Source organism: Acanthopagrus latus, chromosome 21 (assembly GCF_904848185.1).
Source record: "Acanthopagrus latus isolate v.2019 chromosome 21, fAcaLat1.1, whole genome shotgun sequence".
Taxonomy (NCBI): domain Eukaryota; kingdom Metazoa; phylum Chordata; class Actinopteri; order Spariformes; family Sparidae; genus Acanthopagrus; species Acanthopagrus latus.
The window spans coordinates 18,936,048-18,950,404 of NC_051059.1; the positions used below are offsets into that span (position 1 = coordinate 18,936,048).

General features: G+C 42.2%; 1 protein-coding gene across 3 annotated transcripts in view; it reads right to left on the reverse strand.

Annotated features, from left to right (window-relative positions):
- LOC119011453 (laminin subunit alpha-3-like) overlaps nt 1-14,357 on the reverse strand; it is a 59,094-nt gene that overhangs the window by 34,112 nt on the left and 10,625 nt on the right. For all 3 annotated transcript variants that reach the window (XM_037084590.1, XM_037084591.1, XM_037084592.1), the window contains exons 3-14: nt 14,093-14,210; nt 11,693-11,811; nt 11,443-11,613; nt 10,397-10,497; nt 8,666-8,781; nt 7,859-7,977; nt 7,286-7,376; nt 4,247-4,378; nt 2,144-2,194; nt 1,972-2,019; nt 723-857; nt 67-201 (exon numbers count right to left, since the gene is read on the reverse strand). In XM_037084590.1, coding sequence (XP_036940485.1) covers nt 67-201; nt 723-857; nt 1,972-2,019; nt 2,144-2,194; nt 4,247-4,378; nt 7,286-7,376; nt 7,859-7,977; nt 8,666-8,781; nt 10,397-10,497; nt 11,443-11,613; nt 11,693-11,811; nt 14,093-14,210 — 1,336 coding nt within the window. The remainder of the gene's footprint in view (nt 1-66; nt 202-722; nt 858-1,971; nt 2,020-2,143; nt 2,195-4,246; nt 4,379-7,285; nt 7,377-7,858; nt 7,978-8,665; nt 8,782-10,396; nt 10,498-11,442; nt 11,614-11,692; nt 11,812-14,092; nt 14,211-14,357) is intronic.

Sequence of the window (14,357 nt, forward strand, 5' to 3'; positions counted from 1 at the left end):
ATGGAACCCAACTGGTTTGTCCATTGCATTGACACTGGTGGACATGCAGGGTTCAGGACCACTCACCAGCACAGTCTGGGTATCCATAGTAGCCGGGTGCACATTCGTCACACTCCTGCCCCCCGTAGTTGGGAAGGCAAACACAGTGGCCGCTTGGACTGCAGGCACGGTCAGCAGCACCAGCGCCATCACAGAGACACTCTGGAGGAAGAGAGAGTGCGTCATGAGTTAGATATCATAGCACTTCAGGTTTCCTTAAAGGGTTATTCTGATATTTTTCAATCTCTGCCCACTGTGTATATATCTGCAGGTCTAAAAAAACGAAAATAGGTACAGAAAACTTTTGCTCAACTCGATCATCTCGGCTCGCAGCTGCCAAATTGTCTAAAATGTCTAAAAACATAATCCGATCCAGATAGATAGATCCAGATAGAGCTTAAAGTTTAAAATGTCAAAAGAGTAAAGCTTAAAACTGCATGCAGACAAAAAGAATCTTGTACACAACAGTAACAGTAAAGCCTGACAAATTTTTCATATTCTTTGCACGATAACCCCGCAGCTGCATTCAGTCAAGAAATATCACAAAAGGCTACAGATTGCATTTAAGCATCCCATGGCCATCTCTTTCAAAACAAAGGTCACGTTTCGTAATCATCCAGCAAATAACCCTGACGAGGTTGTGTTTCTACAGCCTGTGGGAAATGAATACTCCTCTTTCTCACCCTGGCAGTTTGGGAAGGAGTGGTATCCTGGTCGACAGCGGTCACAGCGCTCCCCCTCCACTCCCTGACGACACAGGCAGCGTCCTGAAGCATTGCACACCCCGTACACCGTCCCCCTGTAGTCGCATATACACTCTGTGCACAAACACAGTGGAAATGTTAATTCTGACAATAAAAGCCAACAAATCGAAGCCTAAGTGATAGAAATTCAAATGAGTAACCCTGCTGAACCCTGAAGGCTGCTTATAAATGAGCCTGAGCTCTTTCTTAGGGTCCGGCTGAACAACAAGGAGTGACAAATACTTCCGCCAGTTGGGCTGTTCTCATATTGTGGCACACAGTGGTACGGACACACTGGTGGTCGGGTCTTGCCAAGCCTCGCCTGATATCAGTATGTGAATAGCCTTGGCACTAACACGGAACAGCCACCAGAGAGACTGCCACCGTTTTCCTTTTCCCTGCTGCAGCTACAAAACATGCTTTAAAGCAAATCAGCTTTAAAGAGGCTGCTGACAAAAATTCCTTCCCAGTTATTGTTTAACAAACCCTAAGACAGAAAAAGCAAAGGGGTGGAGGTCTTTGTTTTAATAGAAAATTCCATCATACTAATAATTGGTTTCCCAGCTTGGAGGAAACCAGAAAAGGACATATTGAAAAAGGGGCCCGTAGTTAATAATAGACTGGTTAGTTCTCACTGAACCGTCCCAACTGGCTACTGCTATCTGGAGAGGACAGAGACCTCTTGAGCTGAAATCCCCACTGACGCACATGATAATCTAATATCATCAGGGCTCAGCAAATGCCGGAGATCTTCTGCCACTGACAATACACTAGTATCCTAACCATCGCATCGAATCCGATCGGAACCAGGAATAAAAACATGATCTGACCTTTAGTCGTGCCTACGTGCATTAAGCCTTTTCTTGACTGACCCCTGTCACATGTTCTTAACATTTAACCCTGCAGAAAGTCAGACTCACTGGTGCCTTACATGGTCCCCTAAAGCCCTTTGTAACAACCTGGGATTCCTCTACGTAAATGGGACTCAGTTGACAAAGAAAAAAAAGTCAAGGACTTCCCTGTAAAAAAACAAAAGCTCTACAAGAGGATACAGTATCAGCAGAGGGTTGATTTTTTTTTTTTAGACACAGTAAATGTAAATGAGAAGAAGCAATAAAAGCAGTTAACGCAGCGCAGCCATGTAAACGACTCTATTGCAGCACAACATATCAGGTCTAATCACACTCACGCTGACAGCTCGGCGAGCCGAAATATCCCGGAGGGCAAGTGGTGGGTACTGAACAGAAAAGGGATGGAGAGAAAAAAAAAGGAGAGTTACAGCATTTTAATGATTGTTTGAAAACTTCCATGGCGATAAACTGCGGTACGACAGGCTGCAGAATCTTGTTTAATGAACGTACCCACAATAGGTCCTGCAGGGGATTTGGTGGTCGTCTGGTACACGGGATATCCTGATTGCAAAGGAAGGGTACAAAATAAAAAAGACCTCCACTGAAGGGAAAATGTGATCAAGTAAAAAACACCCACATTTATTTGATTTGCTGTAAGATTAAAACCCATAAAAAACAGGCAGACAGGAAGTTTAGGGAAACGTTTCAAGTGAGATCACTCATTCACTCTCTTGTAGAAGGTTAGATGAGACAGACATAGTCTTCTGTTGGTGCAGTAAATATGTAGCTGGAGCCAGTAAAAACACAACTTATCATTTTTATTCTCTCATTTTTATACAGATGAAACAACCAAGACATTACACGTTAACTCATGAGCTCTACACGTGCTGGTAGGTGGATTTTGAAACCTCTGAGCGGACCCATGTTAGCTGTTGACATAAGAATAATATCAATATTTAACTTCCAACAAAGAAAAAGTTTTGTTTTTCCCCAAAATGTCAAACAATTCCTTAGAAAACTGTGACCCCACATGTAAATAATCAGAAAATTCTGCCCACAATAAACCAAAAGGTTCATTCGGGCTCAAATCACAATTGTTCCTTGGACCGTTGTTCACCTTTTGTGTTTCAGTCTGCAAAACAGTATCGGAGGAATCACGGTAATAAATCAAGGGAAGCGCAGGCTGCTAGCTTGGAATTTGATGATGTCGTTTCAGTTAGTGGCGGGAGTTTTGGGCAGTTACGGGCAGATAGCAAAGACATACTTCAGCAACAGTCTACATCCAGTGAGTCAGACTAGTTAACATCACAGAAAGATCAAGATCAATTTAAGCTTTAAGTTTATGTTAACAATGTCAACTGTTGAACACTAACACTAATATACGACACTCTACTTCTTTGAGTAGCCCCGCTCTCATTTTCGTGCTGAGAGACAGAATGGATGTGAACGTCCGGCCCACCGACATTGATCCGCTGTGTCACAACTGCAAGTTGAAGAAATTTCATACACTGACACAAAACAGCAGAGAAGAATCTCTTGAAGCCCAGACAGCCTCCTAATGACTCTCTCAGCATGTTTAGACTGGTTCGCCAGTGCTAACAGCCTGGAGACGGCAGAAATGGGTTTCTAATAATAACTTCTAGTAATAAATCATTCGCCTGCTCATATATTGAAACGTCTCAATGGATCAGTCCAAAATTAGCATCATGTCAGTAAGTCACACAAGATGAGAGATTTGTTGGAATAAGACCAACGTGGCCACACAGGTCAATCTAAGTGGTTTAAAGTGAAAAGCAGACTTAATTAACGCCTCTCTATTGGTTGAACTGCCAAAAACCAAGTGGATGTCAGTTAGATGTTTATCAAAATTCAAAGTCCTCAGAAGCTGGAGCAAGTCAATGCAGAGAACCTTAAAAAAAGGTTTGTGTCAGTCAGTCTTAAGATGGAAACAAAAAACCACTGGAAGAAAAAAAAAAAGCTGACTTAAAAAGCTGAAAGATGAAAGACGAGGTGGCTTATGTCTGCACCCCGGCAGACTCCTCAGTCTGTTGCCAGATCAGACCGAGATAAGACAGAGGGAAACTTTCTTTGTGTTGTTAATATCTGCATCATATTTGTTTGGATGGAGTGTGGAATGCGCGTTAGTCAATAGCAGCATGTGTATAAATGCCCGCAGCATTAAAGGCATACTTTGCCCGAGTACATAATAATGATAACCCCCAGCTCAAAAAAAAGGGCGTTGCTCTTCCCTCGAGGTGAGAAAATTGACAGGCTGAAACGCAAAAGTTTTAGAAGAGCGTGAACGTGAAGCTAACTCCTGCCATCGAATGGAGGGTTAACTTTCAACCTGACTGACAACCTGACATTTAATAAAAGAGCAGTTTGATGATTCAAGATTTTTTGCGTGTGTCAAATGGAAGGGAAGGGTTAACTGCAGCTTCCGCCTTTGACGCTTCCTTTACCAGCAGCTATCACAGATGTTATTCATGCACACCAAGAATGGCATCTCTTGCATTTTCACCCCTATGTTTCCCAGCCGTCTATTTATCCATCCACCCATTCATTAGGTAAACTCGGTATGCAGTACGTGATAAGTAAAAACACTGAACTTACGGATGCACTGAGGGTAGTAATAGTATCCGTCAGCGCAGCGATCGCAGTTCTCTCCGGCAAATTGTGGCTTGCAGGTACACCTTCCAGACCCCATTTCACATCCGGCCGCAGTCCTGTCATCGCACCTGCAGGCTGGTGGAGCAACATGTTTGTTTTTATTGGAATATACAGACACACGTGCCAACAGATACGTTGATGCAGACCAAGGAACCTTTTTCTCATTATTTTATTAACAGAATAATTCAATGTGAACGCAGGCCTGAGGCAGTTCAGCGCTTATTAACAATGCACCCGACAACACAGAGCCAATTTGTTAACTCACATTTCTGTCAGCACCTGCGATTAAAACTCCCCCGTCACTGATATGATGTTAGACGTGTTCCAGTGTTGTGTCAAAATCTGTTCCCAAGTCAAATAATGTTAGAACTGTATGTTGAATTTCTGCAGGTTATAGTCTGTTCAGTGGAAAAACATTAACATATTTTAACAGATACAAGTACTTTAAATTTAAAAAATGTAATTCAACTCAACATGATTATGACCTCAGGCAGCCGACCTGCAGTTACTTCACGGCCACCACTTTGGGATTCAGTGCTTTGACAGAAGGAAGGGAATCATCTCCCTCATCTCTCCACTCTCAGTTTGACAGGTGATCTATCTAGGTGATTGGCGGCACCTTTATTTTGGTTTGGTGACCTTTAGCTGGTATTTCATGTGTTTTCAAGGTACATTTAATTGGATTTGTGTGTTAATTCAGTGATTTATTTGTAAGAGTTATGACTGGAGCCTCTGATTGAGATTAGTAGTAGACTATAGGTGGTAAATTAGGCAAACTGTGATAACAAGCTAACTATTTGTTATCACAGTTTTTTGATGTAGTGTTCAGGTGTTGATTTGAGATCGATTTATTTGTAACTACAACTCTTTATTTACGGATCAATGTGTTTGGTTGGTTTGATTGTTTGAGTTTGTTGTTCCAAAGTTAAACGTTTTCAAGTTTCTAACTGCCATCATGGATATGTATGTTGCTTTATAACAAAAGCACTATCAATAACCAGAGGAGACTTGGAACCATCTCATTTAGTTTTGGTGTATTTTTGTAGAGACGTGTCTTTATAAAATCTCATACAACTCAGACATGTTGGGCTCTAGTTTGCTTGTCCATGCATCTCCCATAGACTACAGTAACCTGCCACCAAGAATGCTTGATAATGATGTAATGTCCTATCTTTCTTTAATAGCTTCCTTGATGTAGACTTATAACATGGACATGCATAAATAAGATACAGCATCACTGACAGTAAAACTTTACTGCCCACATCCGTAACAAGCACAGAAAGCTCTCAACCAACCATCATCTCAAAATGAGAGATCCGAGCAGCAGATAATGATTACTGAACCTTTACCCACTGTGTTTTTGCCAAAACAGACACCTTCCTTTGACTGAGCTCGCTTAATTGAGTTTGTGGGTTTTATGGTTTACTTTTCAAAGCGCACGAGGGCAACCGGTTTAATTCCACTACTTTATAATGTCCAAACACAAGTGGTGGCTATTTATACGGCGGGAGAACAGCCACGGACCATTAAAGTAATGTAAACACGAGTGGAGCCCAGTTTAGCAGTAATACAAGCGCTTGGTGCCAGTGGCACTTGTGCAACGGTGCCATTTGTGTCTCGCTCAAACAAGATGCTGATGCCTCTGTTTGAATATAACCCTGTTTTGGCTTCACTTGTTCAGAGTGAAAACCGCAGGTCAAATAACAACATGGTGAGACATTATTTAGTTCACGAACGTACCCAGAGCTGCTTTGGAAATATGACAGATGGCAAAGTTGAACAGAAGCAAGAAACATTTTTGTGATGTGCTTTCACTGCACTAATTAAAGCAGCTTCAGAGATGGAGCTGAACCGGTATATCGCTCCCGATTTGACAAAATGACACATGCAAAACTATTCAGAACAATGTTTTCATATGCGTTTCAGTTCGATTGTTACACAGCCTTTAATTTTGACAGCAACAGCAACATTTTTGCGAGGATGTCTCTCTCACACGTCTCTACTTTTGCAGCCTTAATGGTCATTTCTATACTCATTTGTTTACTAAACCATAATTTCCACTCCTGCATGTTTATTTAGAAATGCAAAATGAAAAGTGACTGCAGCACGCGCACAAAAGTCGCGACAACAATTTCAATCCCTTTCAACCCAAATGAAATGCAAAATATTAAAATAAAACGTGCAAAGCAGCCACAGCTCTCGAGTTCAGACACGAGAAAGCTCACGTACATGTACTAGTCAAACTTCCCGATTATCCCGGCAGACTCCAGTTTGTCACTGCACTCTCCCGGTTTCACAGTTTTTGTGACTTTTAATCATCGCGACTTGTAGTCTGCTCTGCTGTTGCACCTCATCATCCTCAGTGAATGGAAGATGGGCAGAGAAATAAGGCGCAGAAAGAATATTTAAACAATTTCCAGACGCCCATTTCCTGTGTAAATTTTTAAAAGGGAAGGGGCTGTTACATCTGCCACGTGGATCACAGGGGTCACATCATGTCAATCCCCACAGAGAAGATGACAAATGCGGGGCAGTGGTCGCTCACATGCGCTATAAAAGGGCAGTGGGAAAAAAATTAATGAATGACAATCAAAGTGATCAAAGTGATAAACTTTACTTTATGCCAAAGATTTACGCCAGTTTACGCTAGAGGGATAATTATAACGTGCTGTTTTTCTGAGAATTCAAAGTGAAACTGAAATTATTCATTATCATTTTGTTATTATCTTTTCGCCATAATGCTGGAAGCGCAGTCCCTGAATCTCAAATGTTTTGAGGATACGACCCCCAAAACCCTGCTCTGGTTTTGAAAAAACAAAAATTTCTGAGGTCTCAAGGTTGGCAGATATGCATGTTCATCCAGCCAACATTTCCCTCCCAAACACTACCCATAATAGTCCAGAAACACTCAGGTCTTTGTCAAGCAAAGGACAAGAGCAATCAAAAAGTTGAATAAAACGAATCGAAGAAAGCGCAACTCACGTATGCATCCGGTGGGAGATTCAGGAGGTACTCCGAAAGGCCTGTAGAAGCCTTCAGTGCATCTCTCACAGTTCACCCCGGCTGTGTTGTGCTACAGAAAAACATGTACAAATGTATGAGCCTTAAGTCCTTTATTATTGAACAAGGAGAGCAGAAAACAAAATGTCTATGGATGAGCAGAGGTCCTCTTTGCTCTCTTGTTTCAAATGCACATTGATGACAGGATGTAATGCTCTCACGTACCCTCCGCATCATTATCATGTTCCGGAGGGATACTGTATCAACATCACGCTCATTACAACCTTTATTTTGGCAAACAACGCTAAATGCATTTCTTTTTTGGCCTGGTCGGAGGAATGCGTGAACGTGAAATTTGTTTTGGCCTCACAAACCCGTTTGCACAAGTTGCAGAGTAAACGGTGCCGCATCAAATGCTCCACACACGATTCCATCAAGACAACATGGAATTTTTCTTCTTCTTTTTTTCTTTTTTTAATACCCTCCTCCTCCCCTACAACCACACACATGCACACACACACGGGAATCAGTTTGGACTTGATGTGCATTTCATACCTGGCAGTTGATGCACACTCCTCCTCCGTCGTACCTGCCGAAGGTGTCTAAACTTGCTCCTCTCTTCTCCACCTCTGGGTCGTAATAACAGTCAAAGGCATGGGAGAAACACTGGCAGGCTGAGGAGGAAACCCCCGAGACACACACAGACACACAGATTTATTCTATATGCCTCAGCAAATTACCTTTGACTCCCCGTCTGTATTTAAACACCTTAACCTACTAATTCTCAAAAAGGAGTTATAAGTCTGGTGTTAAGAGAAACTATTAAATCTAAACTAAACAAGACGGCACATCCTTCTTCCTGTATACCGCCCCTGTCTCTCATTAATGTTTATGACTGCCGAAGCCCTCTTCATCTTTCTCTCTCTGCTTTTTGTGGCGTCTACGAGGTCATGTTTCATCAAGGGAAAATTTGTCAACAGTCTAAAGCAATTAGATCCCAGCTGACGAGGGCTCTGCTGGCTGACTGGATGGCTCGCCCGATAAGCAGGCATGGGGGACCATCTCGTGGGCTGGCGCGGGCCCCCGGCTAGGCTAGTTGGCTAAAGATGACGAAAAGCAGTTATCCTGGAGCTAGTTGTGCACCGTGCTGTTCATCACACATGCCATATGAGGAATGTCCTCTCAACTCTTCACTGAGGCTCTCCCGCAGTACCATATGAGGGCATCCACAACAGGGCTTAAATATCAGAGGACACTTCAGTCCACTCTGGGGGTCGTAATTCAAGGAGCCAGGAGTGTGGGAAAGAAAGAGAGCGTGGTTGTGTTTACACACGGTGTGAAGCATTGTACTTGTACACTTACGATGACACTCGTTGGGGCTGTCAACAGTTGCGGCACGCCATGGCTTCTGGTTGAAGCCCGGGCAGCAGCGGTCACATGACTCACCACAGGTGTTGTGTTGGCACTCACACTGGAGCCTGCAGACAGGAGATGAGACACCTGGCTTTAGTGACTCTCAGAAATCTCAGAACTTTCTTTGAACCTCCACTTGAGGACGGCAGAACAAATTGTACAGCTGACATATGCCCTAATTAATTAAGTACAGCAAATGCATTGTCACAAACGGACATGGAAAATCTGCCTTAGATGAGGAGCAACATGCGTCAATTTCAACTGGTGTTTCAGACATTCACTCTGCTTCTAGCTCTGTTTTGGTCTCCACCAACTCCAACTCTATCTTGCAAGCTCATTAGTGTTAAGTTTGTCTGTTTGTAATTTGGCGTCTGCCTATCAGAAACTTTTTACTCAAAACTTTTTCAAAAGTTTATCGTAGCGCAGGGAGACGACTCTGTTGAGAGTGAGACGGATACAACACAGCAAAGCTAGAGGAGTGTAAAACCAAAACAATGAGCCGAAAGACACTAAAACGCTAAGCAGAGCTCAGGAGAACTGCAGAATCAGGTCATAATCCTCTGTGTGTTCATCAAACCAAGCAGTGGTCATTTGATCCATTGTTAATGTACAGATATTGATTTAAAGGGACAGTTTGCATCAAAAAATACATGTTTTTCTTCTTACCTGTAGCACCATTTATCCATCTAGATTGTTACATTTGAGCTACCAACAGTTCTGTAAAGGAGCTGTTTTCTTTCCACTGAACCACACTAGTCAACTGCGTCACCGTACAGAACATGGCAAGCATCTACATATGGAGAGGCTACCTAACAAAGCTAGCTAAAGTTACAGTGTAGCAGAGGAGGATGCCACTAACTGTCACGAGCCTCTCATCCATGAGCAGACGCAGCTTCCTTCATGTACGTTAGAATGAAAATAGCTCCGACATGAAACTGCTCACAACAAGGTCTGTGGATTATCTTAAGTAAACAGGTTTTTAAGATGTACGTATTTACTTTTTTTGGCTCTCGAAACCAGGAGTTTGGTGCCATCTAGTTCTATTATCATAAAGAGAAGGCAAACATCTGACTGAGCAGGTCTACAGGTAAGAGGACAAATAATATATTTTAGATTTTGGGCTGAACTGTCTCTTTAAGCCAGAACATTCATTTAAAATGCCCAAGATGCTCACAAACAATAAAACACAAATGCTATATTGTTCTGTTGTTACTTTGTTCAACAAACAGAAAGGAAACTGTGGTTCAAAGCAGGATTGTATCACACATCTCCCTTTTACCAACTATTTACAATGTCACAGGCTGTAATCAGAACAAGTGAAGCAATCTGCCATCCTTTACAATGTTGATGCCGATGTACAAACATATGAGGTAACCCTTCCTCTGAAACAACTCCCTATCACTCAAATCGCTAGATTTGGCAGCATCTCCGTTGTCTACGCCTCACTGTTTTCAGCACAAGTCATCTCTGCACGCCGGTTACACACAGGAGGCCGTTGTGCAATGAGACTATTCAGCTTTGTTAATGAATAAACCAAGGAGATGCGTTAAATGGTAGGAGTTATACTTTGAAATAAACTTCTGAAAAAATCTTCAGTGTGTAATTAATAAGTAATGAAAGGTGCCTGAGGAATCACGTCAAATATTTACCGTATGGCTTCAGATAAAGAGCACCGCTTACCTGTTTGGGTGGTCCTGGTTACGCCCCCCACCACACACCTGCGCGTGTCCGTGACACACGCAGCGTCCACCGATGCTGATGTCTTTGATGCTATAGTAATACTGTAAAACATAACAGGGCAAAGCCAGTTTATTATACAGCACCATTCAGCCACAAGGCGATCCAAATTACTTTACAAAGACAAAGAGAAAAAGACTTCAAGCACTTAAAAAGCAATGACACAGAAATAAGCAAATCAAAAATAAGACTCTTACTTGTTTTAAAGCCACAGTAAACTAACATTGTAAAGCCCTGATGTCAGTGAGCTGACAGATTTAGCAGACCGCAGGTATTTAGGAGGTGTGGCGCCCAGGTGGCGAGCATAAAAAACTAAAAGCTGATTCACCTTGCTTGGTTTTAATTCTGGTAACATTTGAGTTATCCTGATACCTGATTCACCTAGAATAAAGTAAATGTTATTATTAGGGTTAGGGTTTATGTGCCGCCACATCACTCACCCCCTGAGCAAATGTCTGGTTTCACTTGGCAACAGAAGTCAGACACACATCTCGACAAGCACAAGCTTAAACCTTTGATCCCTGAGCTGAGGCTAGTTTCATGAGGTGAATCAGTCCATTATATGTAAAAAGGTAAGATAAGAACAGCTGACATCACCGATTTTATTCGCAGAACGTCAAATAAAGAAGAATTACTGAGCTGTTTTGGAGGAGAATTTTATCTACATACAGTTTTAATAGTTCCACTAAAGCTATGTGTGTTACAGGATAGCCACTGCTGCACCTGCAGCCTGTGGGAGCTGTCCAAGCCCGTCCTCACTGTCTCTACCACATGAGTTACCATGACGCAGGACAGACTGACAGACCTGGCATTCGGACTTGACAAAGATGGACAAGTGAGCAGGAGGCAGCAGCTCAGTGTGAGTGTGTCAGCAAAAAGGAAGCTGGAGGGTAGGTGATGCAGAGCTATAAATCAGGCTTTTCCCAAATGGGGAACGAGAGTGTGCCAGCATGACACCTATGTGTGAGGTTGTACAGTATGTGCCTCACCCTGCGTGTGACGGTGGGGTCTCTCTGGGCCTTGGAGATCAGGTGGCCCAGCAGGGTGCTGGTGCGCAGGAAGCGCAGGCGGATGTTGGTGGCCTTCGTGAAGTCTCGCAGCACCGGCGAGTAGGTGAAGTTTTTGGACCCCGGCCGACCGTTGACCAGAGACACCACGATCTGGACAACACGTATTTGTTTCACAAAAATTGCTTTTTGATAGCTAATACAATACAGCAGCTTGAATATGATGTTTTACCTCTCCGTTCTCCAAAGGGACGATCCGCGAGTATTCTGTGGTGCAGAGCTGGTCGTCATCATGTATCACACGAGCGTTGGGCTGCTTTCCAAACTTTTCAATACACTCGCGCTTTGAATCTGACCGAAAAATAAAAAACATAATCAATCTCTCACCATATATTCTACTCATTGTAAAGTAACAACAATAATATCATCATATGGTTGCTTTTGTAAATCTACTCCCTATCACCAATTAACATAACAAAACACTGACCAGCGTTGTGTTCGGGTGCTTGCATTAAAGGTACAACATGCAAGAATTGGCCGCCAAACAAATATGGGGCAGCATATGACCGGAGTAAGCGCTAACTGCTGCTAACTGTACCTTCTGTTAGCTAGTTACCTCAGTTAGCCATGCAGCTAGTGGTCCAGACATCTGAGCTGAGAGTGGTACTGAAAAAAGGATGGGGGCTAGGTTGTTAGCATGCTAACTTCAGAAGATATCTCTGCCACATGGTGTACATTATTTAGTTGCATTCTGGTGATAATTCAGTTAATTCTTGGAGTTTTGTCATATTGCAGATATTGGATTTAAATATGACAAAAGATTACACTTCAAATACGTGGAGATGTGGTGAGACCTGTCTCTGGGTGTAACCTAGTGTTTTTCGGGCATGCCTCGAAACAGCCAATCACCAGCGTTTGCTGGATCTTTTAAGCATGCCACATGCTTATTGGCTCCCTGACGCTGATGAGAATACCTCAAGGTATGGAAATTTGGTATCAAATGACAAGAGATTGTTAAACACTCAATAGTATGGAGGCGGTTCAATCGGTACTATAAAAGTATTTGATAAGCAAACCTCAGCAAAATACAGAACAACTGTCTCTTTTTGTACTAGTCTTAATTGTACTGATGTAGTGTTGATGAAGATTAATATCCTGTTACAGTATTTGTGAAAAAGGAAACTAAGTAAGCCAAATAAGAATTTTAAAAATGCCTGAGTCTGTGCGAGCATGAGCTTGGATTAATGATGAGAAGCTCTGAGACTGTAAATCTGATGAGTCACAGCTGTGTCTCCTGGCAGGCTGTGTGCACAGGTGCCTCCTGGGATATTAATCGTCATAACTCAGATATGCCAACTCAGCAAACAACAGCAGAGTGTGTATTCTGGTATGTAGTTTGGGCAATTTGGAAACAGTATGACATTACAGGCCTAGTAATCAAGTTTAAGAAAATATACTGCATGTCACCACTCGCTACTTTCTATTCTGAAATCTGCTCCAAAAACATCAAAGTTTCCAGCCTAACATTTCACCCGGGATTCATTCAAAGTTAAAATCTTGTGTTGTGGGGTTTTTGTTTCGTTTTAATCCAACATAAACACACACACTTCCTGTCTTAAATGCTTAAGCAGGCTGATCAGTGTGCCAGGATTAAATGTGTGCTAGAGAACACTTTTTAATCTGTCTTCACAGTCGCTCTTTTCCAGAGGAGATATTTTGTTGACTTAGCAAAGCAGGAAAGAGACGAGTACTTTATGATGAAAATAAAAACTGCATTCCTCACAGCACATGGAAATGGCAGATGTTATTTTTGATTTACAACTAAGACAAAGGAAATCATATATGGATAATCCTCCATATCTTGTGAGTTTGTGATTCGGGCAGGATTTTGTTAATGACGGTTATGTCTGTAGTTGTGATTTCCACGGCATGTCTTTGAAATCACTTTCCAATCTCTTTGTGTTTTTTTCCAAACACACCACTGTCGCATCTGGAGAAAAATCCTGCTACCAGGTCCAAAAACAAAAAGTGGAAATGATGTCCTCAAGTAGGGATGAGTTCAAATCGCTACTGCGTTACACAGTGGACGTTGAGGAGCAGCAGAGATTTATTGACAATTCACCTAAAGTACAAGTTTGAGACACCCTTAATTTACTTGTATGTAATGTAATGCCATGTTATGGTACTTTATACTTCTGCTCCAATATATCATTTGATAACTTTAGTTCCCGGTTACTTTGCAGATTGCACCAGATTGCATCAGAGCCAAAGTGTTGCATTATCATTTTTGTATTTATTCATTTAATCAGAAAAATACTGAATATTGGATCCGATAGTCAGCCAAGCCTTAAACTGGCTGCCCCCTATACAATATATACATTTAAATATATGCGAAAAAATAATTTTAAAAACTTTAACTAAAAAAAAATTGACAGTTACATACATTTAATAGCAGATATTTAAAAGACTGTCGAGGGGCTTCTATGTGGAAACAACTTTGGCTCTGATTTTACTCCAGATTTATGCAATCAAAACCTCAGAACACTTCACTCTTGGCACAAGTAATAAAGCAGCGTGCAGGAATAGAAGTGCAAACAGAAACATTGCAAAACATAATTACTTGAGAACTTACGTGCAAAATACTGCCAGGGGCTGAAGGTTCTCCCGTTGTCAACAGAGCGCTCCAGCACCCAGAGGTCAGGCCGAGGTGCATTAGCAAACTTGATGAGGATGTACGCCACATGGAATAGCTGAAAAACCAGAGCACAGGGAGCAGGCGCAACAAGAAGCAGTCACTGTACTGAACGGATTTTGGCAGAATGTTGCAGTTTCCTGAGCTCCGCTCGCTCTTTCAACACACGTCAGTCTCCAGTCTTGGCCGGCAGCACTGACAATAC